At 39.6% G+C, this 26091-nt stretch overlaps 1 protein-coding gene across 2 annotated transcripts in view; it reads right to left on the bottom strand.

Moving 5' to 3' along the window:
* GLYATL2 (glycine-N-acyltransferase like 2) overlaps nucleotides 53-26091 on the bottom strand; it is a 57417-nt gene continuing 31378 nt past the window's right edge. The window contains exons 2-8 of one of the 2 annotated variants that reach the window (XM_005660879.3): nucleotides 17954-18811; nucleotides 17701-17810; nucleotides 6625-6741; nucleotides 5614-5721; nucleotides 4101-4227; nucleotides 3827-4007; nucleotides 53-846 (exon numbers count right to left, since the gene is read on the bottom strand). In XM_005660879.3, the coding sequence (XP_005660936.1) occupies nucleotides 438-846; nucleotides 3827-4007; nucleotides 4101-4227; nucleotides 5614-5721; nucleotides 6625-6702 (903 nt within the window). In that variant the 5' untranslated portion in view covers nucleotides 6703-6741; nucleotides 17701-17810; nucleotides 17954-18811 and the 3' untranslated portion in view covers nucleotides 53-437. Of the gene's footprint in view, nucleotides 847-3826; nucleotides 4008-4100; nucleotides 4228-5613; nucleotides 5722-6226; nucleotides 6303-6624; nucleotides 6742-17700; nucleotides 17811-17953; nucleotides 18812-26091 lie in introns of those variants that run through there. The other variant, XM_005660878.3, reaches the window with a different exon arrangement.

The raw sequence follows: 26091 nt of genomic DNA, 5'->3' as shown, positions 1-26091 counted from the left end.
TTTGGAAAAAAAAAACTCTGTAGGAGGAAGAGGACAGTACCGAGAGGACACATTTTTTCAAAACAGATTTTTTTTTGTTTTATTTTCAAACATAGAAGCATGAAAAAGTATGATTCTTTCAAGAAAGGAGTCTTCCAAAAAGAAAATATTGCTTCTAAAGGGTTATCTTGGTGGTAATGATTGACACTGGGTAATTTTAACTGCAATATCTATCACTCAGAATTTTAAAAAGTCACAAAAGTATAACATCCAACGTGCAAGCTTCTAATTTTCTGCAATCTGGAGGAGAAGGAAGGCAAAATTTTTATATGTGTTGACTTACATAATGCACGAACCCCAGATAATTGGATTTTTTTGTGTGCGCTAACATAGATGACCATGTTTTTTGCATTCTTTTTTCACTGATAAGAAAGGCTTGAAATGGGCAATGGCACCAATCAACAATATTTTTTAGGGGTGCATATCCACTGATGCCAGCCACAAAGACTCTCCTTACACCCAACAGTTCTCATTAGCTTTTGAATTTCTTCTTTCTCTTCTGCCACATGTAAATAAAATGGCATGTTTTTTGAAATAAGATATGATATAAAGTGGTAAGCAATTTGCCACATGTTGCCTTGGCCTCTGTATTTGGGAACAGTGTAACCCATTCTCAACTCACAGGACTGTTCCATCACAACCCAAGAGACTGGACACTCCTCTGGACCCCACACACCAAATCCTGGAAAATTCTGGAGACAGCGTTCAACATATTTCAAGCTCCTCTCATTTTTTCCAAAGTCCCAGTGCTCATTTACAAGCCCCGCATATGAGGCATCCAAGAAGATAGTCCTAAAGTTTTCTTTCCTGTCAAGAAAAAAATGTGCATTTATCTAACCAACATTTAAGGAACAATCAGGATTGCAGAAAATGAATATGACACATCCCTTCCCCTAAGGAACCTACAGCCTTGAGGAGGAAATGCATGCACACACATACACACACTGCTTTTTATATGCCTGCTTCAAAATGTTCCCAGATAGTTGAGAGAGAAAAAACCTTATGTCCTCTATGACACATTTCACAGTGGAGAGTCAGCAAAATATAGTATAGTGTATTTCAAAAAGGCCCAACCAAATACCCCAAGAAAAGAGAAAATGCGTTCCTAAAAGAGCGAGGATTGTAGACAAGAGCAACCCTCTATATGGCTGAATTTTCTTCAAAGACCATGTATAAAGTATGGATTTTTGTAGGGGACTGAGAAGTTCACACTGCTGTGTATAACAGGGAAAGGCTGAAGTTCCTGTATGGCTCAGCAGGTCAAGGATCCAATATTGTCACTGCTGTGGCTCAGGTCACTGCAATGGTATGGGTTTGAACCCTAGCTTGGGAATTTCCATATGCTGCAGGCATGGCCAAAACTTTTTTTAAAAAAATAAAAAATAACGGGATAGGCTATAGGGATATATTGAACAGCATAGGGAAATGTGGCTATTATTTTGAGGTGACTGTAAGTACAACTTATAAAATTGTTGAGCCTCTATATGTTGTACACCTGAAATTAACAGGATGTTGTCAATCAACTATACTTGAATTCAAAAATGTGGATTTTGAGTTCTACTCCACAAAATATCTAAATGTACAAGACAACATTTCTTTCGACATATATTTCAATAAAATGTATATTAAAGGGAGATGACAGCCATTTTGATCTTATGGTTTTCTGTGTCCCAAAACTCACCACCACATACTTCTAGGAAAGTACAAAAAGGCAGTTTAAGAAGTGACACTACGGGAAAAAGCGTCTTGGATTTTGGGTGGTAACAATTAGGGTTTTAGTCCTGATTATCTCATTGGGCAAGCTATCTGAGAAGGCGTTTTCTCACCTGTAAAACAGAATAACATCCTCTGTAAGTAGGAGGGGCTGAGAAAGAGAAAAATTCTCAAAGAAGTTTTACTTCTCATGAAAATGGAAGAGTTTTCAGGAATTTGTCAATTTCAAAGTCACTTCACATTTACCAGAGAGTGGGTTCACTGGGCACTAAACTGTCTACACATGGGTGAGGTGTTTTGTTTTTTGTTTTTCTCTCTTTTGCATCCTTGAACTGATCCTGGCCCTACTTCCTCAAAGATCTCAAGCATCCTCACCTGCCTTTTTCCTACGGTACAAACCCAGAGTGGCAAGATATCAAAATACACATTTGGGCTTATAGGAAAGAATCACCTTAGAATAAGCACTTCATTCCATATTTCCAGAATTATAATATCAAGTATTATTTACTTCTCATTTATCATATGTCCCTGTAGATTTGTTTCTCTAAAAACCCTCCTGGGAACATAGTTAAGACAAAGCAGGATTCAAATATTGTTGGCTCTCCTGGCTAAATCAGTTGCATGAATATAATGCATATTTTTGAAGGAATGATACAATTAGGAAGCATAAATGGATATTGATGGAAAATAATTATTTCTTTTTATCTGAAACCCTATTATGCAGTTACCTTCTCTAGATGAAACTATAATATAATATATTTACATAATCTTCTAGAGGCATTCTATGGAAGTTTAGATGTGTACATACTGGGATGGCATATACAGTATACCCTGTTCCGTCCATCTTATTTGTTGTTGTTTCACTTAACAATATATTAGCTATGGAGTTTTTTCTTTATCAATTCACACAGAGCTCTCTATTCTTATTGATGACTTCATATTATTCCAGTGTTTGGATTGTACTGTAACAAGTCTATCCATGTCCCTATTGAAGGACACAAATTTTTTCACATGTTTTGTTATCATATATTCATATGTTATATGTACCATCCAATTTTGTAGTATCTTTCATTTAATAAACATATTATTTTACCCAACCATTTCAATTCCAGGAATCCAGCTTTCAGTAATATTTATGCAACTTGTGCAATGATCTATTTACACAGACATTTATTGCAGAATTTTTGCTATTAGAAAGAACTGGAGATAAATCAAAAGTGTGTTAATATAGGCATACATAATTCTGCATCTCCCTCTTAAGGAAACCTATGCAGCTGTCAAAATAAATGAAAGCTATCCATATGGGCTTACATGAAAGATGCATATAACACATTGCTGAGTGAAAAGAGTAAGTTGCAGGATAGTACGTGCATATTTGGTAGGAAAAAAACTAACAAAGCAACTCACACCTACAGAGTATAAGCATCCACAGCAATGTAAGAGAATTTACACTTGGACAGGAAGATTGTGAGGAATCCCAGTGGGCAACTTTCACTTTTTACTTTGTATACATGTATGCCCTGTATAGCATGCAGTATTTTTGCAAAAAATGAAAAGTTTCAGTAAAGATTTTTCAATGCCATTATGATGTCCAATATTCTTCCAGGAGGATTCTTATGAAACCTAAGGGAATTAATATATGTAAAAAAGATATCTCTCTTTTTTTTTTTTTTTTGGTCTTTTTAGGGCTTCAGCTGGGGCATAAGGAAGTTCCTAGGCTAGAGGTCGAATCAGAGCTGCAGCCACAGAAACTCAGGATCTGAGCTGCATCTGCAACCTACACCACAGCTCACAGCAACACCAGATCCTTAACCCACTGAGAAAGGCCAGGTATTGAACTTATGTCCTCATGGATACTTACTAGCTAAGTTCATTACTGCTGAGTCACAACAGGAAATCCTGAGGATATCTTCTAATGGAATTCCTGCCCATGCTCAGGAAAGATTAGCTAACATAGCTCCCTCCCTTTACATGCACCTATAATTTAGTCTCATATCCTACATTTATAAGTCTGGCCCTTATAGAGACTGAAAGATGCTATCAGGAACTTAGGAAGCAAAAGGTAAAATCTTACTTTCCATCTTCATCCTCTTTAGACATTTTAGGTACCTTCATCAAATCTATCTTGTCATCAATTGTTTTCTTGAGCTTCTTTTCATTTACACTCATAAAGAGCATGGTTCTCTTGTAATCTACTTGCACTGATTTTGAAGCTGAAATCTTTCTTATGGCCTCACCCACGCTCTCTTGGCAACCTGGAGAGAGGAGAAAGTCAGGCATTGATTCACCCCGTTCACATTTGCTATGAATGAACCCAGGCGTCTTTGCCTTTAATTCAGAACAATTACCTTGGATCTGGAAGGCTTGTTCCCAATTGATAACCTGGGGGCATGCCAGGACTTCCTCTAACTTCTCAGGAGCTTTGGTGAAGATGTGGTAAGTGTTGGTATAATAATCCAGATCATCCTTCATCTCCTGAGGTAACAAATACCAATCACATTTACATAGCACTACCATTTACAACATGTTGCATGTGTCTGGAGTACCAGAGACTCGTGTGTTTGACACGCTCTGTTTTTCTGAGAGAGGTGCAGAAAATGTCCTTGGAATTCCTCGTAGAATAAATAAATCATTGTTGCCACACTAAAGGTGGTTCCTTTCTGAGGGTGCATGGAGGTCAGCTACCCTGGGCGGGAGGTGGTAAGTAGCTCCGTTGTCTGAGACGGAAAGTGCTCCAGAAATAGTGTGTGTTAAGGAACTAAAAGAGAGTGTACTTAAGATATGGAGGAAAGTACAAGGAACAGGGTCAGGGTCAAGACTCTGGGTCTGTGAGGAGGTGGTGACCCAGCATTCTGGACTGGCATGGTGATTGGTTCTTGGGGTGTATGTGAAAAAAAAAATGGGACTTTTAGAAAAAGGTTTTATGCTAGAGCTCATGGCAACTCCTGGAGTAGAGGAGCGGCCGCGTGCCTGGTGCTAACTCTCCTCGGGGGGTTGCTGTGGGTGATGTTGTGTTCTAATTTCCCTGATTGCTAAGTATATGGATGAGGGGATGAGGGGTGGCTATTAAAATATTCTTACTCTAGGAAGGAAGGAATCGACTGCCTAGACTTCCCAAATCTAGAAAATAGAGAGGACATTCTTATTAAATATATATGATTTATCTATCATTTTGTAAATCTTTGACACAGTCATTTTTGTCAACTTCACTTTTTATAGTTAAGAAAGTGGAGTTCCCCTTGTGGCTTAGTGGGTTAAGAACCCGACATAGTGTCAGTGAGGATGCAGTGGGTTAAGGATCTGGTATTGCCACAAGCCATGGTATAGATCACAGATCCCACATTGCTCTGGCTGTGGCTGGTCTGATTCAACCCCTAGTCCTGGAACTTCCATACGCCACAGTCGCAAACCAAACCATACCAAACAGCAACAAAAAAACAGTCATCTTCCCAAGGACACACAAGAAGTCATTTGGCAAATATAGATCTTCTCAAATGCAACACTGACTCAAGTATTACTAGATGGTGTTTATTTAGTCACAGGGAAAGAAAAACACTTCCTAACCACTTCCAGCCATAGGCATCTATGTTGAGGAATATGCCTATGATCAGAATCTTGATGGAAAAGTACTGACCAGTGGGATTCTAATGCTATTTACAAGTCTTGGATTATGGGCTATGTGACCTACTCCCATGCCTTGTCTCATTGTCCTGCCCTCTCCCCCAAGCAGCCCCTCTAAAACCTGTGTGAATCAGGGGTATCAAGGTTCTTCTCCTTAGTCCCCGGCCCCAGCTCCTGAATTCCCACATGGAGAAAATCCAGAGGGTGAGCAGCCTGATCTTCAGTAGCTAGTGCTCTCACCTCTTTCTGAGGCCGTGTAATGATTGTCTGATAATCTGGCCAAGCATCCACCAGCACCTCCAAGTTGAATGGATTTTTATTTTTAATGTTGTAAATGGCACCGTATACCTACAAGAGCAACAGAACAAAACAGGAGAGGATGAAGTTTTTCTTTGAGATAGGATCCTGGCTGTGGAATGGGAAATAAAGCCAGGAATTAGAAGGGTTTGGCAGAACATAACTAGTCCTTCTGGGATGGCTTGTTGAACTATTCATTGGAAGAAACTGCAAAACAACCCAAAGGGGTCCACAAAAATTCAAGTTAATAATGAATCAGTAGGAGTGGGCTTCCCTAACATTAATCTTTATTAAAAATTCATACTTTTTTGTATTTTTAAATTTAATATCATAAATTAAAATAAAAATGTAATACTATACCATTTATATGGCATCTATCTATTATATATCAAATTTGTATCAAATACGGAGAATTTAAAGTTGAATGTGGTATGGCCACTGCCTTCAAGTTGGGTCTAGAAGGACAAAGAGATACACAGTCTAGTCATAATAGGACACATGTTCTGACAGCTCTATGCTCAAGGTGAGGTAGGGTCCCCAAAAGGAAATGCATTACCTGTCTAAAAGTGGTGGGAGACTTACAGAAGAAGTAATACTTAAATGCAGTCTTGAAGGATAAGTAAAGTCTTTCCCTGGCAAAGTAAAGAGAAGAGGTCGTCGAGTCATTTCAGGTAGGAGGAAAACCATGAGTACATGTTTGAAAACATTGGAGCTTATACTGTACCTGCTAAACTGTGAATGGCTCAATGATTATGGCACAAGGTGTATGGTAGGAGAATACTGGGAGATAAAGAGGCATTTTGTGGTAAATCTGGATATGGGTGGTAAGATCGTCCCTGGGGAAGGAATGTGACTGTAGACTGTACCTCCGCCTGCCCAAGAAGGATCTGAGCTCTGAACCTATCTTCCTCACACCTCAGTCATCGCTCCCCAGATCTTCCCTTACTCCCTCACCTTAGTGGACTCAGGCAAGCTCTTTTCCAAGGTTTCATACAGACTCTGCAGCTTCAAGGGTTCACGAAGCACAAACATCTTCTGTAACACCTCGTCCCCTTTCCTGAGGAAGATGATCTAAGGAAACAAACACAGAAAACAAAAATACCTGAAGAGATGAGATAGGTGTCCAGGAAGAGGAGAAAGGAGAAATGACCTAGGACACCACGCATTGCCAGAGGCAAAGGGCAAAGCATTATCTAGACCAAACCTTTCCTTTTACAAATAATAAAGTCCAGAGCTGCATCTAGACCTCAGAGCTCCTTGGTGAGCTCTCTACAATTCCACAGTAAGAAGTAACACATCTGTTACTCTGAATCTCCTAGTACCCATTTGATGCAAATCAGGCCAAGACTTGGAGAAGCAACTATCTTCAGCTTCCATTTGCAAATGAAGAATAATGTATCTCTTCAGAAACTGTCTCTGGAGACCCTTGAGATTGAAACACTTGCTCTAATGTTGCCACAGCATCAGTAGTAGTTCCAGCCATCATAAAAGAATGCAACCTGCTGGAAAATATCCTAGAGACCATATTGTGTGTAGTCGCTTTTCCCTAAGGGACAACACCATTGGAAAGAAAAATTGATTCGTGATGATAATACCTAAATACAAATTGGCAAAATCTAGAAACTGGAATTATATTTTAGCAACCTTACAAACAGAGCAAACTCTTTTATTCAATAATTCCGCTTCCAGAAACTCATACCAAGGAAAAAATAATAGACATCTATAAAGATATGAATACAAGGAAATTTATTATTGTACAATGATTGTGTAAATTTAGGAATGATCCAAAATCCATTGTAGAGAAGTGGTTCCCTTAATGATGGCATATCCAAACAATGGGTTAGCAGGCAGCCATTAAAATGATGTCTTCAAAGTGTATTTAATGACACACGGGAAATGTCTATGTTATAAAGTCAACGTATAATCTCAAATTAGTACCCATCTCAAATTCTTTCTGAAATAAAGTTGTATATAAAGAATACTAAGTGAAGTAAGTCAGAAAGAGACAGACAAATATTATATGATAGCACTTATATATGGAATCTAAAATATGGCACAAATGGACCTGTCTTCAAAACAGAAACAGACTTGCAGACAGAGAGTAAACTTGCGGTTGCCAAGCGGGGTGGGCAAGAGGGATGGACAGGAAGTTTGGGGTTGGTAGATGCAAACTATCACATTTAGAATGGAAAATAAATGAGGTCCCACTCTACAGGGCAGGGAACTATACCCAATCTCAAGAGATAGAACATAATGTAAGATAGTATGAGAAAAAGAATGTATATGTATGTCTAGGTTACTGTGCTATACAGCAGAAATTTGCACAGCATTGTAAATCAACTATACTTTAATTAAAAAATTGAAAAAGACATACATGTGGAATTTCTTCCAGTCTTATATACATTAATATCTAATGATATGTAATATCTAATGATATGTATTACAGGTACCTGATCAAAGAATATATGCTAGATTATACAAGTCATCATATTTTCCAAAAATCAATGAATGCAAGAAATTCCAAACAATTTTGGTGTCTTATAAGGGAGTCATTTATTTTTTTCAAGTACAACAGTCCCAAAAAATCCACTACTCATAGCGTGTGTGTGTGTGTGTGTGTGTGTGTGTGTGTGTGTGTGTAGCCAGAATCAAAAGAAAGAGAAGCACAGTGGTTGAGAGCATAACATTTGGAATAGGTATGTCACTCTGCTTGAATTTGTCTGAACTTCACTTTCTTTATACAATGGGCATAATAAACCTCCTTAGGATTGTAGGCTGTCCTTAGGATTTATATCAAGTCACAAAATGCTTGTGAAGTATTTAGTGCAGTGATTGATGGTGTATATATATGGGGTGTGTGTGTATATATATATATACCATGTATACACACCATCAATCATTGCACTAAGTGTGTGTGTGTGTGTGTGTGTGTGTGTGTGTGTGTGTGTGTGTATTCCTGAGGGGAAATCTGAAGACCTTCAAATCCAAGCAAGGGGACCATTCTGTAGGACAGGAACATAACTGAAGAAACTGCAGCTTCAAAGATGGTGCTATAGATAACTTGTCCTATAAATCTATTAACACAAAAATCAGCATTTTGAGCCAAACCACAGCTCTAGAACAAACCAGTGTGTTTACAGCACTGTCTAGAATTGTGAGTATACTTATCAGATAATCCTAATGAACAGATAATCCTGTTCATTTGGGAGGATTTTTGCAGCATATTTCCCCAGAAGAATGTAGTCTCCTCGAATATGGAACCACATTTTATTCCTCCTTGTAGCTCAAGCCTCAGCGCCACACTTGACCTAGTGTACATATTAACAAACATTTTTGTTCAATGAGTGAATGAATGAAATAAGCAAGGCATAGTGACAGAGCTCTTGGGAGACTTTCTTGAAGACTTAGCATATAACTTTCTTTGATTTGATTCCAGGCTCAGTCAACTTCCTGAGGAAAATGTAGCTAATAATAGATGCTTTCAAATAAAGAAGAAAATGTACAACAGTAGGTTGCATTGAACACATTATATCAAATATATAAGATGTAGGGGGGTGCAGTCAAAAGGGATGAGAGAGGAGTCCCTGTTGTGGCTCAGCAGGTTAAGAACCCAACTACTATCCTTCAAGACGCAGGTTCAATCTCTGGCCTCGCTCAGTGGGTTAAGTATTTGGCATTGCCTCAGGCTGTTGTGTAGGTCACAGACATGGCTGGGATCCCGTGTTGCTGTAACTGTGATGTAGGCTAGCAGCTGCAACTCCGATTAGACCCCTAGCCCAGGAACTTCCATATGCCACATGTGCAGCCTCGGAAAAAGAAGGAGAAGAAGAAGAAAAGGGGAAAAGGGATAGGAAAAAGATTGGGCATAGCTTTTGTTCACTGCTGCCACCTGTGTGTCATCCATAGGGCAGGTTCTCTAACTGCCCTCCATGGTAGGATCCCAACTCTGCTCCCACCAACTGGAGAACACACACCACTTTCCTCGGGGCCTCCAGGCAGCAGAATCCTTCCGGCTAAACAAGATCCAATAAATACTCTGTTATAATTATCTATGAAAATATATAGAAGAATATAGATGTCGAACAAGATCAGAGAGGAAGAGGGGCCAATGGAGGAGACTGGGGAAAAGTTGCCAAAAAATAGTGTGAAAAATAAGAAGAGTATCTCAGAAGCCAAACAGGAGAAACTTTATTTAAATGAGGGATGGACCAGAGTCCTCAAATGCTGCTGAGAAGCTAAGAGAGAGGAGTACTATAAATGCCAGTGCATTTTGGAATTATAAATTGATACCTGATTTGGTGAGAGATATGACATGGAATGATGGAGGGGAAGAAAAAAAGGTTAAGGGGATTAGAGATTAAATAAAATGTAAGGAAATGAAGATAAATCTTTCCAAGAGCTTGACCAGGAAAGGAAGAACATAAAAGTACTGAGGGAGAAAAGAGAGTTCAGGAGCACAAAGAAAAACATCACATGAGAGAGTTAAGCATAGTCATGCTAATTACAGAAAACCTGGTAAGATGGACTATAATTGATAAGCCAATGGATGTAATAGGAGAAAAAGAAGGAAAGAAAAACAGCTAAATACATTGACTCTGCACTGTCTCCAATCATTTATGTTCCTTAATTCATTTAATCTTAAATCATACTTCCAAGTGTAGGTGTTAGGATGAGTTAGGGACAGAAGGACTATCCAAGATGGGAAAGAAAGATTTTAATTTGGGTAGACATGTATGTGTATAGGTATATATGTGAGTATGTGGGCTTAGAAAAAAAAGAGCAGGAAGATAACAAGTTTTCTGTGAATGTCTGTTTTTGGACAAAACAGAATGGCAGGTCATCTTTTGGAAGTAAAGAGGGTGAGAGTGTTCAAGAAAAGTGTAAAGAGAAAAGAATAGAGATTTCTGGGAAAAGATTGGCGGTTTGAATGGATTCTGATGTTAGTGGGAGAAAATGCAGACAAGGAATACACATAGGGGTTGATCTATTCCACTGGGGGTTATGGGGGGGCTTAAGCACCTGCAAAACAGCTTCAAGGACATGGCTCAGAATATTATCTATAGGAGATGGGATTAAGATGGTGGAAGAGAAGGACTAGAGCTCAACTTCTATCATAAATCAACAAAATTACAACCAAATCCTGAGCAGCCTTCAACCAAATGGACTGGAAACTTTCAAAAAGATATCCTACTCCAGAAGACAATAAGAAGGCCACATCAAGAGATAGGATGGGTGATTACATGATATAAGCAACCCCATACCATCTGGGTGGGAAGATGCACAGACTGGAAAGTAACTGTATCACAGAGACTCACATACAGGAGTGAGAGTTCTGAACCCCACGTTAATAACCCACACTTGGGGACCTGGAACTGGGAGAAAGAGCCCCCAGAGCATCTGGCATTGAAAGCCAGTGGGGCTTGTGCACACGAGCTCCACAGGTCTGGGGGCAAGGAGACCCCATTCTTGAAAGGCACACACAGAATTTCATGTATACTGGGTCCCAGGGCAAAGCAAAGTCTCCATAGGAATCTGGATCGGACTTAACTGGAGTTCTTGGAGGATCTCCTGGGAAAAGAGGGGGTGACTGGGGCTTGTTGTGGGGGAAGGGATTAGAGGCAAAGCTCTTGGGAATATTCATCAGCATGAGTTCCTCCAGAGGTGGCCATTTTGGGAAAATCTGGCCCCACCTATTAGCACTGAGAAACCCCAGGCCAAACAATAATCCAGGTGGGATCACAGCCCTGCCCATCAGTAAATAGGCTGCCTAAAGACCCCCCAGGCACACAGCCACCTCTAATCTCACCTGCAGACAAAGCCACACCCACCAGAGGGAGAGGAATCAGCCCCACCTACAGTGGGCAGACACCAGGCCCTCCCATCAGGAAGCCTACAGCCAGCCCCCATACTAACTTCAGCCACAAGGGGGCCAGGCACCAGAAATAGGGAGGCTACAACACTATTGTCTGCAAAAAGGATACCACACCAAAAACCTATAAAAATGAAAAGACAGAGAACTGTAACTCAGATAATGGAGAAAGGAAAAATCCCAGAAAAACAGCTAAGTGATCAGGAAATTATCAGCCTCCAGGAAAAAGACTTTAGACTGTTGATGCTGAAGATGAAGCAAGACACTGGAAATAAACTAGAGGCAAAGATGGATAATTTACAGGAAAACACTGAGCAAAGAAATACAAGACATAAAACTTAAGCAAGAAGAGATGCAAAATACAATAATTGAAATAAAAACTTCTTTAAAAGCAGCCAATGGCAGAATACAGGAGGGAGAAGAATGAATAAGTGAAGCAGAGGACAGATTACTGAAGTCACAGATGGGGAACAGAAAAGAGAAGAAAGATTGAAAACACATGAAGAGAGTCTCAGAGACCTCTGGGACAATATTAAATGGACCAACATCAATATTATAGGGGTGCCAGAGGGAGAAGAGCAAGAGAAAGGGGCAGAAAATATATTCGAGGAGATAATAGCCAAAAATTTCCCTAACATGGGAAATGAAGCACTTGCTCAAATCTAGGAAGCACAACGAGTACAATATAAAATAAACCCAAGGAGAAACATCCCGAGACACATATTAATCAAATGAACCAAAATTAAAGACAAGGAGAAAATATTGAAAGCAGCTAGGGAAAAGAAACAAATAACAGACAAGGGAACCCCAATAAGGTTATCAGCATATCTGCAGCAGAAACTCTGCAGGCCGGAAGAGAGTGGCATGATATACTTAACATGATGAAAGAAAAAAACCTCCAACCAAGATTACTTTACCCAGCAAGGCTCTCATTCACATTTGAAGGAGAAATCAAAAGCTTCACAGACAAGCAAAAGCTAAGAGAATTCAGCACCACTAAACCAGCTTTACAACAAAAAAATACTATAGGAACTTCTCTAGGCAGAAAAGAAAAGACAGCAACAGGAAACAAAAATACCACAAATGACAAGGCTCACCAGTACAGGCATATATACAGTAAAGATACAAAATCACCCATGCACAATTTTGCTACCAAAATCAGAAATTGTAAGAAGAGGGGGGTACAAATGTAGAACACTGGAGATGCACTTGCAATTAAGAGACCAGAAACTTAAAACAATCTCGTATGTATATAGATTACTATGTCAAAAATTCAGGACACTTGCAAACCAAACATCTACAATTGATACAAACCAAATAAGAAAAATCAACTCAAATACAACACTAAAAATAGTCATCAAACCACAGGAGGAGAGAAAAACAAAAGATGAGGAGAAAAAAGAGCAAAAAAACCAAATCCAAAACAGTCAATAAAATGGCAATAAGAACATACATATCAAGAATTACCTTAAATGTTAATGGACTAAATGCTCCAACCAAAAGACATAGACTGACTGAATGGATACAAAAATAAGACCCTTATATATGCTGTTTCCAAGAGACCCACTTCACTTCTAGGGGCACATACAAACTGAAAGTGAGAGGATGGAAGAAAATATTCCATGCAAACAGGAACCAAAAGAAAGGTGGAGTAGCAATACTCATATGAGACAAAATTAACCTTAAAAAGAATATTTTAAGAGACAAGGAAGGACATTACATAATGATCAAAGAATCAATCCAAGAAGAAGATATAACAATTGTAAATATCTATGCACCCAACATAGGTTCACCACAATATATAAGGCAACTGCTAATAACCTTAAAAGGACAAATCGACAATAACACAGTAATAGTGGGGAAATTTAACACCCCACTTACAGCAATGGACAGATCATCCAGGCAGAAATTCAACAAGGAATCACATGCCCTGAATGAAGCATTAGACCAGATGGACTTAATAGATATTTATAAGACATTCCATCCAAAAGCAACAGAATACACATTCTTCTCAAGTACACATGGAACATTTGTGTAAGTGGAGTGTTACATTCTCTAAGATTGGTCACATCCTGGGCTACAAATCAAGCCTTGGTAACTTTAAGAAAACTGAAATCATATCAAGCATCTTTTCTGAACAAAACGCTGTAAGACTGGAAATCAACAACAAGGAAAAAAAACTGCAAAAAACACAAACACGTGGAAACTAAACAACATGCTACTAAACAACCAATGGATCACTGAAGAAATCACAGAGGAAATTAAAAAGTACCTAGAATGCAGGGACCCAAGAAGATACAAGGAGCTGAGGAAAGGAGCTTGCCTGAACAGTACAATTCCGAGGGCAGGCTGCTAATCAGAAAAAGGGGCCTGCCTGAATAGTGCAGTTCTGAGGACAAGCTCCTAATCAGGAAAAGCAGCCTGTCTGAACGGTGCAATTCCGAGGGCAGGTTCCTAAACAAGGGGATACCTGCCTGTAGGGTGCAATTCTGAGGACAGGCCCTAGAAGACAATGAGGTTTGCCTACTGACATTGGTGGGGAACTAAATTTTCCAGAAAAAAAATTTCCATTTTGCATTGCTTAGTGGGGATTGTTCCATGGATGACTTAGTCTTTTCTGTTATTTACTTGTTATTCGGTTTTTCCTCAGTCTTTCCTGTTATTTGCTTATTATTATTTTCCATTCTTATTTTCCTGTGGCGATTTGTGATTTAACAAAATTACAACAACATAAAAATTTCATCCTTATGGACTTTCCCCTATTCAAATCCAATTTAATTAAAAACATAGCGTTTATTTACTAACTGGTTATACTGTAAGCTTTAGAAGTTGGAATGTACTATAGACTTAGATAAAGTTAGACATATTATTCATGGTCAAAGAAACCTAGCTATGAGAGTTGTCCTTGATTTTAGAATCTTTTAAGTGATAGCTAACTGAAGTTGATTTTCTCATACTGTCCTCCTGCCATGACACTTTGGAGATAAGCACTAATCTAAAAACAAGACTTGTGAATGCCAAATCCTTACATCTGTAGCCTTTTAGGAAGCATAACCTGGGAGTTCACTTTTAGAACTTGACCTTCGGGTATACTTTTAACATTGTGATGTAATTGAAAACTGTCTTATAAAACAATCATCTACGCCAATAAAATTTGAGCAGTCCAGAGCCCTGAAAGAAGGGACAAAGAAGCTGTCTCCATGTGCATTCACCAACACCATCCATCCCCCGACAGGGTGTGCATCCCTGGCCGCTGGAGCTGGACTCCGGCACTAGAAGCAAGTGACAACAAAGATATGACACTCCAAAACCTATGGGATGCAGCAAAAGCAGTTCTAGGAGGGACATGTATAGCAATACAAGCTCACCTCAGGAAACAAGAAAAAGTTCAAAGAAACAACCTAACTTTACATCTAAAGCAGCCAGAGAGAGAAGAACAGACAAGACCTAAAGTTAGCAGAAGGAAAGAAATCATAAAGATCAGAGCAGAAATCAATGAAAGAGAAACAAAGAAAACCACAGAGTAGATCAATGAAACTAAAAGCTGGTGTTTGGAAAGTTCAACAAAATTTAGAAACTCTTAGCCAGACTTATCAAGAAAAAAAAGAGAGAGGACTCAAATCAATAAAATTAGAAATGAAAAGGGAGAAATTACAATGGACATCACAGAAATACAAATGATCATAAGAGACTACTACATGCAACGGTATGCCAATAAAATGGAAAACCTAGAAGAAATGGACAAATTCTTAGAATAGTTCAATCTTCCAAGTCTAAAGCAAGATTAAGTAGAAAAGATGAAGGGACCAATCACAAGTACTGAAATGGAAACTGTGATTAAAAAACTTCCAGCAAACAAAAGACCAGGACCAGATGGCTTCACAGGTGAATTCTATCAAACATTACAGAAGAGCTAACACCTATCTTTCTGAAACTATTCCAAAAAATTACAGAAAAGGGACACTCCCAAACTCATTCTATGAGGCCACCATCATCCTGGTACCAAAACCAGACTAAGATACCACAAAAAAAAAAAAAAAAAAAAGAAAAGAAAATCACAGGCCAATTTCACTGATGTGCATAGATGCAAAAATCCTCAGAAAGCTAAAAATAGAACTACCATTTGACCTGGCAATCCCACTCCTGGGCATCTATCCAGAGAAAACCATGATTCCAAAACATACATGTTCTCCAGTGTTCGTTGCAGCACTATATACAACAGCCAAGATATGGAAACAACCTAAATGCCAGAGAGTGAATAAAGAAGACATGGTACATATACACAATGGAATATTACTCAGCCATTAAAAGAAATGAAATAATGGCATTTTTAGCAACATGGATGGACCTAGAAATTATCATGCTAAGTGAAGTCAGCCATACAATGAGACATCAACATCAAATGCTTTCACTGACATGTGGAATCTGAACAAAGGACAGACTGAACTTCTTTGCAGAGCAGATACTGACTCACAGACTTTGAAAAACTTACGGTCTCCAAAGAAGACAGTTTGGGGGGTCAGGGGATGTTCTTGTGTTGTGGGATGGAAATCATATAAAATTTGATTGTGATGATCACTGTACAACTACAAATGTAATAAATTCATCGAGTAATTAAAAAATAAGAAAAAAAGATGTAGTACATATACACAATGGAATATTACTCAGCCATTAAAAGGAAAGAAATAACTGCATTTGCAGCAACATGGTTGGACCTAGAAATTATCATGCTAAGTGAAGTTGGTCAGACAATGAGACACCAACATCAAGTTCTATCACTTACATGTGGAATCTAAAAAAGGACAGAATGAACTTCTTTGCAGAGCAGATACTGACTCACAGACCTCAAAAAACTTTATGGTCTCCAAATGAGACAGGTTGAGGGGTGGGGGGGATGCGCTGAGGTTTTGGGATGGACATGCTGTAAAAACTGGGATGTGATGATTGCTGTACAACTATAAATGTAACAGAATTCATTAAGTAATTTAAAAAGAAAGTATATATTTGTAATACGAAGTCACTTTCCTGTACAACAAAAATTAGCACAACTTTGTAAATCAACTCTATCTTAATTAAATAAATAGATAAAATTATATAAAGGAAATAAGGAATACACATAGGGACTGCCAAGTATTGTATAGGACCAGGTGCAGGTAGGAAGCCATCACTCAGTAGTGATAATCATCCACATGCATGAGCTCAGCACCCAGAGACTAGGAGCAGAGAAGACAAATTGCAACAAATTAGGGTTTTGTTTTCTCCACGCTTAGAGCAGCAATAAAAATAAGCTGCGAAGTATTTGAGAACAAGGGGATGAGATGCTTCAAACTGCATATGAGGGATCTAGGAGAGAGAAAGAAGTAAGTAAATTAGGTCCAATCAAGTAGGAAAAGTTGGAGAGAGTGTAGGATGAAACTCCTTTACGAAGTCAAAGAATAGTAATGGTGCTGGGCAGGGGGCGTATATTCAGAGAATAGGAGACTAGAATAAAAAATTAGGATAATAGAGGTTAGGACTTCAGAGGTAGATCAGTTCTGGATCCATGGCTATTGGCTTCAACTTCCAGTCAATAGAGTTGGAGCCAGTAAGGGACTGGGAGTTACAGGTGTCAGAGACTTCACCAGGATGTGGCAGGAGTTTGATGGAGAGAAAAGTTTGTGAGTCAGTTGCCAAATGTAGTGATAAATGGAGAGAAATTTTGCCTAAAGCAATCCAAAAGAGTAAAGCTTCATCTTAGCTGCATGGTCCAGTATGCAAAGGAAGAGTTTTTCTACACAAGTAATTCTTTGAAGGCATGGATGGAAGACCAGGAGAATGCTAATTTTTTTTAAGGTCCTTATATGGAAATTCCCAGTCTAGGGGTCGAATCGGAGCTACAGCTGCTGGCCTACACCACAGCCACAGCAACATGGCATCCCAGAGGTGTCTGCAACCTACACTACAACTGACAGCAATGCTGGATCCTTAACCTATTAAGCAAGGCCAGGGATCGAAACAGTAACCTCATGGATACTAGACAGGTTCATTACTGCTGAGCCACAGTGGGAACTCCCAAGAATGCTGATTCTTATTTTTACTCTGGGTGTCTAGAAGGCAGCAGAGAAAGGTATACAGGTAGGTATAAACAATTATAGTTCAAGGAAAGGATCTAGAAGGCTTACCAGTTTGAAACACTAGCTTTGTAGATTCTTAAAGTACTTCTTTCTGGCTCCAGGGACCTACAGTTTCTTTCAGGAATTTGTTCTCAGCACTGGGATACTGCTGGGTGCTCCTTCCAAAGATTTGAAAGGGAGAATAATACAAATTATTTAGAACTGGGATCCCAATTAAGCGAAAGACTGAGAAACAAACAAACAAAACAAACAAACAAACAAAAAACAAAGGGGTTTTGCTATTCCAAACAATTCTGCTTACCTGCAATTTCTTTGTAGATCTGTATACACACCACCTTCTGCCGTTGTTCAGTGTGTCAATGGAGAGGCTCCTATGGCCGCTACCTTAGAGTTTTATCCACACTAAACCCCAACTGATTTAACTTGTCACAGTTTAGCATAAAGCTCTAAGTTGTGGGTTCCTAGTAGGGAGCAAACTGGAGGTTATGTCCATTGACTGTATGAAGTCAGAGGCTTTGCAGACCAGAGGAAGACCAGGAATGTGTTCTGTAGTGAGCAGCTTCTACAATTATAAGTGTCCCACAGAAGATTTTGATTTATGCATGATCGCTTGTAGACTATTGGCTATTCCAGAGCCATTATAATATGGAAACTTGAAGGAGTTGGCAGAGAGGGCTTCATTGCAGCATTATTCAAATAGCATCATTTGAGCAAACAAAAGACTTAGAAAATCTGGCTTCACTGGGAAATTCTTGGTCTCAAGCCTCTAAACACTTGTGACTTGGGAAAAGCAGAGAAAAACCTCAGGAAAGTCACTGTGAGTAGAACTGAGCTTGGTACACACCTTGTCCTTGGCGTTGTCAAAAATGCAGGGGACAGATGAGGGCAGGGGGGTTGTAATACTAGCATAATACACAGTTACTGGACAAAAGTTAGGGAGGGACTGGAATGCATTTTGGAGGAGAATAGATGTGAAAAGGATTCCCCAAAGTGTGCTTCTCGGAGCATCCACATTAAGGTCATCCAAGTTTGCCTGTTAAAAAAATACAGGAGCTTCCTCACATCAGCTGAATCAGGGCCTCCCATACTACATGAGAATATAATGTACTGTATAAAAAGCTACCTAAAAGAGTCTGATCTGCATTAACATTTTGAAGACCTGGAAATAAAGGAAAGGGATAATAAGTTATCAATATTTTACCCACTTTCAGGAACTTCGCAAAGCAACTTCACAAATTTTAATCATGCATGAAATGAGAAAAGCAAGAGTTATATTTCACAAATTAGGAAGATAATGTTGAAAGAGAATAAACGCCTTTCCTGAGGTCACAAAGCTAGCCATCAACAATGCCTTGTACTTGAGCTGAAGCCAAAGACCAAGTGCTTATAATGAAATCATGATTCTTCAATGAGTGATTCCTTACCCTTAGCTGGTTTTTAGCTTATAAAAAACCTACTTCATTAACTTTGGAAATTCCTCACCCTCCATTTAAAAAATGTTTGTCTATTCCATGCCAGGAAATGCGTAATTTTTTATTTTAAATATAGCTAAGATCACACTAGAGTTCCCTGGTGGCTCATTGGATTAAGGATCTGGCATTGTCCCTGCTGTGGCTCGGGTCCTAGAACTTCTGCGAATGCCATGGATGCACCCCCCCACCCCCCAAAAAGATCACCCTGTAGATAGTTGAGATCACACAATTTTGTATACCCCACTAAGTGTTTCCAAAGAAGCACAACCACATTTAAAGCCACCAGCACTTCAAGTTTGTCTGTTTGAGTGACCTCACTGAGTGTTCGGAGGTGCAGAATCTGCTCACTCCCCAAAGCCCCTGAATTGAGAGTCTGGCTGCTCCTTTGGACCATCACGAGGTACTTTGTTAGGAATTCGGATAGAGAGCAGATGCATTAGGAGAGCCCCCAGCCCAAGTGTCCCACTATCATTTTAGAAGCCAGCAGAGAAGACCCTGGCCCTTGGAAGATATGGAAAAACTGCCCCCACATTTGAGAGCAGGAGGACCTCTTGGTGAATTCCCTAATAAAGATATACCAGGAATTTCCAGACTCTGGAAGAGGTGTGCAAACAGGCAGTCACCGTCTCAAGATAACTTTTAAGGAGTTGGTTTTAATGTAGATCGGGGTAGAGTGACCCTTTGACCTTTAGGTCCCTCTAAGATCTGGCAAAGTCAAGTTGCCTCAGGATCCCTAAGGATTTTATACCTGAGTGTGGACTGCCAGCAGATGGGCACTCCTTCCTAAGGCACCTGCTGCACCCCAGTTTCATACTGCTAAGGGTTAATGAAGGACATCAAGAAGAAAGCAGAATCCCAGGGACCCATGAGATCTTGTGAAGGAATACAGAGGGTGAGACTATACCAGCCTCCCACAGTTTCCCAGCCTTGTAGTCCAGCCCCAAATCTCCAGGAGAGTCAGAGCCTCACAGAGGTTCAGGGATGGTTGGTGTATGGCTATTCTTTGTGGTATTAGGTATATGAAAAAATAAAGACAAAACATAGTTTTAAGAATATAGTTGCTTTATTATATAGCTTTAAAGTGTGTACATTTTATTTATTTTTTTGGTTTTTTTTTGTTTATTGGCCATGACCACTCACTGTTAGGTGCCATATTTTCCTAAGAGAAGAGGCACAGGGTCTGAGTGGAACCTTAGCCCTCTGCACCCCATGATCCCAGACTAAGCCCCAGAGGAACTCCAGAGCTGATTGCAAGGATGGTACAAAGGAGGCCTGTCTAGTCAAGAGGTCAAAGGAGCTTACACGCTCCTAAGGAAGCCCATAAGGAAGTTGCTCTCCTGGCCAAGATCCTGAGACAATGAGTAGGAAAAAACTGGGCTGCCTCGGGGCAGACTGTAGGTAGCAAGGGAACTGGAATTCAATAAGGAAGTGCAGATCTTGTATCAGCCACTGTCTCGGCTGAATGACCTTGAATAAATCACCTTTACAGCCTTGATTTCCCCATCTGTAAAATGAGGATAATTTGGGCTATTGAGAGCACGAAATAAGTCATTATAAGTGAAGGTAGCTAGCAGAAGGGGCTTAATAAAAGCTGACTCTTACTCATTTCTTGGACAAAATATTAGCCATTCATGATTTTCAAATTTATTTTATTTTTAATTTTTTGGCCACTTGGTGGTATATGGAGTTCCCGAGCCAGGGATCAGATCTGAGCAGCAGTTGAGACCTATGCCACAGCTGCAGAAACACTGGATCCTTAACCCACTGTGCCAGTCTGGGGATCGAACCTGCATTCCAGGGCTCCAGAAACACTGCCATTCCCATCATACTCCTGTGGGAACTCTCATGATTCTCAATTTTAATTGTTGAAATGTAATCTAAGAAAATAATTGTAGCTATTTACAAAGGTGTGGAAAGCATGGAAGATTAACCAAGGGGATATTTGGAAAAGTGGAAAGTCAGAAAAATATTTAATTACCCAACCATTAGGAAGTGGTTAAAGGAGTTACATTTTGCCCAGTCAGTGGTATTAAGCAAAAATGCTCAATATCAAGAGGGTATAATCATGAAAATACTGTTAAAGGAAGAAACTGGGTTGCAAAATAAGATGGAGAGTATATCAGTCTTATAAAATGTTGTCCACATGATTTTTGTTTCTCATCAAGGACTCACTCTGGATCCTGTCCCATGCCCAGTACACTGCCCTTCCCCAAAGACTGGGCAGCTGTCCAGGCACCATGGGATCCTGCATGCACATATGCTGTTGCCTTATTGCCAAGATCAGTCTGTGCCCAAATCTCTCCCTTTGCCTGCAGGACAGGACCACCTTAACATTTGCGGTGCTCAGGGCAAAAATATAAATCCACATACCACACTCTAAATATTCCAGCTACCAAAAAATCTGAAAACGATTAAACAAAATATGCTCCATTCTCTGTCTCGACCAATATGCTTTCATAAATAAGATATAAATCATAGAAAATAACATTGGAGGAATATACATTAAAATGTCAGCAGTAGCTATCTCAAGAGAGTGGGACTGTGGCTGTTTGAGCTGCTTTCTTTTCTTTTCTTTTTTCTTTCTTTCTTTTTTTTTTTTTTTTTTTTTGTCTTTTTGTCTTTTTGCCTTTCCTAGGGCCGCTCCCGCAGCATATGGAGATTCCCAGGCTAGGGGTCTAATCACAGCTGTAGCCACAGGCCTACACCAGAGCCACAGCAATGCAGGATCCGAGCAGCATCTGTGACCTACACCACAGCTGACGGCAACACCGGATCCTTAACCCACTGAGCAAGGCTAGGGATCGAACCCGCAACCTCATGGTTCCTAGTCGGATGCGTTAACCACTGAACCATGACGGGAACTTCCTGAGCTGTTTTCTTAGTGCATAAGTATTTTCTAAAAGGTCTGTAATGTAAATGGAGGACTTCTGATATCAGCAGCAATGACTATTCTTTCATTTGTATTTATTGTGTCTGATGGAGACCAAGGATTTTTATAGGCACTTAATAAGAAACAAGCAAAAAAGACTCCTGCTTTCATCAGAGCTCAAAACCTCATGGGGGCAGGAAGCACGCACTAAATTTTTTAAATAATTAAATTGTACAGCATGGTTGAAGGTACCTAATACTATGGAAACAGAAAAGAAGTAGGGAATGATAATGGGAAATCGGAGCATGGCAGAGAGTTAGGGGAGCAGTGGTGATTTTTAATAGGGTGATTGGAAAGGTCACATGGAGAAAGTGGCTTTTATGTGAAGATTTGAATGAGGCAAGAGAAGCGTCTGTGCAGACTAAGGAGAATAGAGAATATAGGCATAGGAAAAAGCCATACAAGAGTCATAGGCAAGCGTGGACCTGACCAGTTTAAAGAATAGCAAAGAAGCCCAGCAGCTGAACCAAGCAGAGTGACCAGAGGCACTGAAATAGAAAAGGAAGCCAGGAAGGGGTATGGAGCCTAAGTCATAGCAAACCTAGGGGATCATTGTAAAGAATGTGTGTCTTTTTTTCTGAATGGGTTTGGTAGTCTTAGCAGGAGTTGGAAAGGAATGACAAGAACTTGCTTTAGTTTTTAAAGGAAAATTCCAGTTTCTGTGGTAAGAAATAAACTAGAAGGAGCAAAAAGAAGCTGGGAGGTGTTAGTGACAGATTGCAGTAATTTAGGCAAGAGTTAATGATGGATGTTTGTAGAAATCAGGATGAGAGTGGTTGGATTCTAGATACATTTTGAAGGTAGAATGGTCAAGAACTGAGAAGGTTTAAAGATTTTACCCTATTGACAAGATAGACAGGCACAATTTCATAAATGCTGGCAGAATATATGACTGCTGATTCAGAGACAAGATTTTATTATTTATGGTATAACAGGCAGAATGAATTTCATGTCTGTGTCAGTTCCCCTTGCCCCACAAGATCTATGGAGGTGACACAAAAGGGAACGGGTGGAAGATGCAAATGTAATGGGATTTGTGTTGCAGGTGAAGAATCCTGAAATAGGGGACCTCGGGGTTTATCATGAAATACATGCAAACATGCTTGACCTGAGATACAGAGAGAGATATTATCTTTGTTGTTGTTGTTGTTGTTGTTGCTATTGTTGCTGTTGCAGTGTCTATTCAAATCTTTCACCAATATTTTATTGAATTGTCTTCACTGTCGACTTTAATTTTTTTTGATTAATGTATAATCGATTTACAAGGTGCCAATTTCTGCTGTACAGCAAAGTGATTCAGATATATATATACATATGCACATATATATACACAATATATATATACACACACTCATTTTTCATATTATTTTCCAACATGGCCTATTCCAGGCAATTGGATATAGTTCCCTGGGCCATACTGTGGGACCTGAGACATTTTCTTTACCTAATTTCCCCTATTGCCTATAGTTCTAGTGGACCTCTCAGTTGAGGTTCTCTACTCTTCCTTAACCAAGTGGTGGTGGGTACGAGTCCCATACTAGTCTAATCAGATCTTTGGAAGCTGAATCTTGAAGGTTGTGGCACATGGATGGAGAAAACAGAATGATTCATCCTTATAATATCCTTAAAAAATCATTCATTCATTTCTTTACCTGAATAGACAAGGCTACCTGATTACTGTCTTAAGCAAGTTATGGGAGTTAAATTCTTCTTGGGTTTTTTTTTTCTCTTTTTTTGGCCATGCCCATGGTATGTGGAAATTCCCAAGCCAGGGATCAACCCACGCCACAGCAGTCACCTGAGCTACAGCAGTGACAACGTAGGATCCTTAACCACTGGGCCACCAGGGGGCTCCAAGTTTTCCTTGGATTTGGACAGCTACCCTACATCTTGATAATTAATGTTCCTTTCTTGCCTAAGTGAGCTAGAACCAGTTTCTATTACTTGCAACCAAAGTGTTGTGGAAGAACTTGATGTTTGAGCGGTCACATGGTAGGTAGTAACTGGTGGAACTGGGATCTGAACTCACGTGTTCAGACTCCTGAATCTGCTTTTTTATTCATTACACTGAATTTACAATGTGAGGAAGGTCGTGGATCTGTGGGGTGGCTCCCCTCTGCCAACTTGCCAACTGTTATGTAGTCTAGAGTTGTTTTTGTTTGTTTGTTTGTTTTGTCTTTTTAGGGCAGCACTCAAGGCATATGAAGGTTCCCAGACTAGGGGTTGAATTGGAGCTGTAGCTGCTGGCCTATACCACAGCCACAGCAATACCAGATCTAAGCCTCGTCTGTGAGCTATACCACAGCTTACAGCAATGCCAGATCCTTAACTCCCTGAGCAAGGCCAGGGATCACACCTGCATCCTTATGGGCGCTAGACAGATTCGTTTCCACGGAGCCGGAGTTCACATCTCAGTGAGCCGTTTGCACAGGAACTCCCTAGTCTAGAGTTTTGATAGCTTTGAAAGAGAAAAGAGATTCAGCTGGACAAGATTATATTGATGAAAAGGCAAACTTTTTTTGTTTTCATAATCCTGATGGTTAACTATAGTTATGGTATCTTACATCTTTTTTTCTAATTTGTATGAAAATTAAAAGATATCAACTGTATTAAAGAAAATTCTGAAATAGGAAGTAAATCACCCATGTTACACTATCCCCCCCAAATTGTCATGTTTACTTGTTCCATTCAAATCCTGACACACATGCATACATATTTTGCATAGACACTATATACGAATTATTACAGTTATATTTTGATTTTTACTGATAGAGTCATTATAGTTGCTTTCATATATAGTGTTCTCAATGACTCCTGCCTGTGTGAGAGTCATGCTTCTTAACTGTCTTTTACAAATTCATTCTTTTTCTTCAGCAGACTTGTAAACTTCTTAAGAAAATTGGTTATGCTTTTTATCTCTGTATTGGAAACACTGCTACTTGGATGACTGGTTTATTTGGCAAACTGCTTTACATCTTTAGGACTTGCTTAAATCAATAAGTATAATTTAATTTAACCGAATGTTTAGGAACCTTCAATCCCTTCTTAGTTCAAACTCTTCCTGTTTACTTTGGGAATCTGAAAGGGTCCATGGGATTTTACCAGTTGAGAAAGATGGGGAGATATTTGCTCCTTTGCTCTTTGTTTTCCTGGGCTTCAAAACTGTATGGTGTGTTTAATAAGAAGAGTCTTCTTGGCATTCAGACCGTGCAGAGGACACAGGAAGAGATGAAACTTAGAAGCTCAGTTGAGATCTGTGATAGCCTAAATATAAAATCAAAGTATTTAGATTCAATCCTGGCCCTTGAAGAGTGGGGTCTGAGCACACTACCCTTTATAATCAAAAAGAACAAAATAGGAATAAATTTAGCCAGGGAAGCGTAAGGCTTACACACTAAAAAGTACAAAACATTGGAGTTCTCGTTGTGGCTCAGTGGGTTAAGGACCCATTGTTGTTTCTGTGAGGATGCGGGTTGGATCCCTGGCCTCTCTCAGTGAGTTGAGGATCCAGCATTGCCGTGGCTATGGTGTAGGCTGCAGCTGCAGCTCCGATTCAACCCCTGGCCCAGGAACTTCCATATGCCACAGTTGCGGCTGTTAAAAAAAAAAAATTATTTACAAAACATTGCTGAAAGAAATTAAAGAAGATCATGTCTCAATGGGTTTTGGAATAATTCATTTATAGTTTGAAAATCTAACTCTGCTTTTCATGTCTGGACAAAATTCAAGGGCGTTACCTTGTCTTGATGAGCTTTGATGTCTTCAAAGTGAGGATGATGATAATCTCCTCGTGAGGCTTACTTGGTGGATACGTGTAAAAGAGCATTTTTAATTTCTCTGGTCTCCAAACACTCTCCCTTAACTTATCTTTTCAGAATCTCTCCTTGAAGAACTCAAAGACTGAAGCATCCTGCCACATGCTTCTGCTGTGTGATTCTCAGAAGCTGCTGACCTAAATCTTTGGCCAGAAGCATCCCTGAATCTCTCAAAGTGAAAAGGAGCAGAGGTCAGGTGTGGAAGTGGGGTACTGAGGATGGG

This window comes from Sus scrofa, chromosome 2 (assembly GCF_000003025.6).
Source record: "Sus scrofa isolate TJ Tabasco breed Duroc chromosome 2, Sscrofa11.1, whole genome shotgun sequence".
NCBI classification, from domain to species: Eukaryota; Metazoa; Chordata; class Mammalia; order Artiodactyla; family Suidae; genus Sus; species Sus scrofa.
Note: the sequence above shows the minus strand (reverse complement) of the source record. Positions and strands in the feature narration are given on the sequence as shown.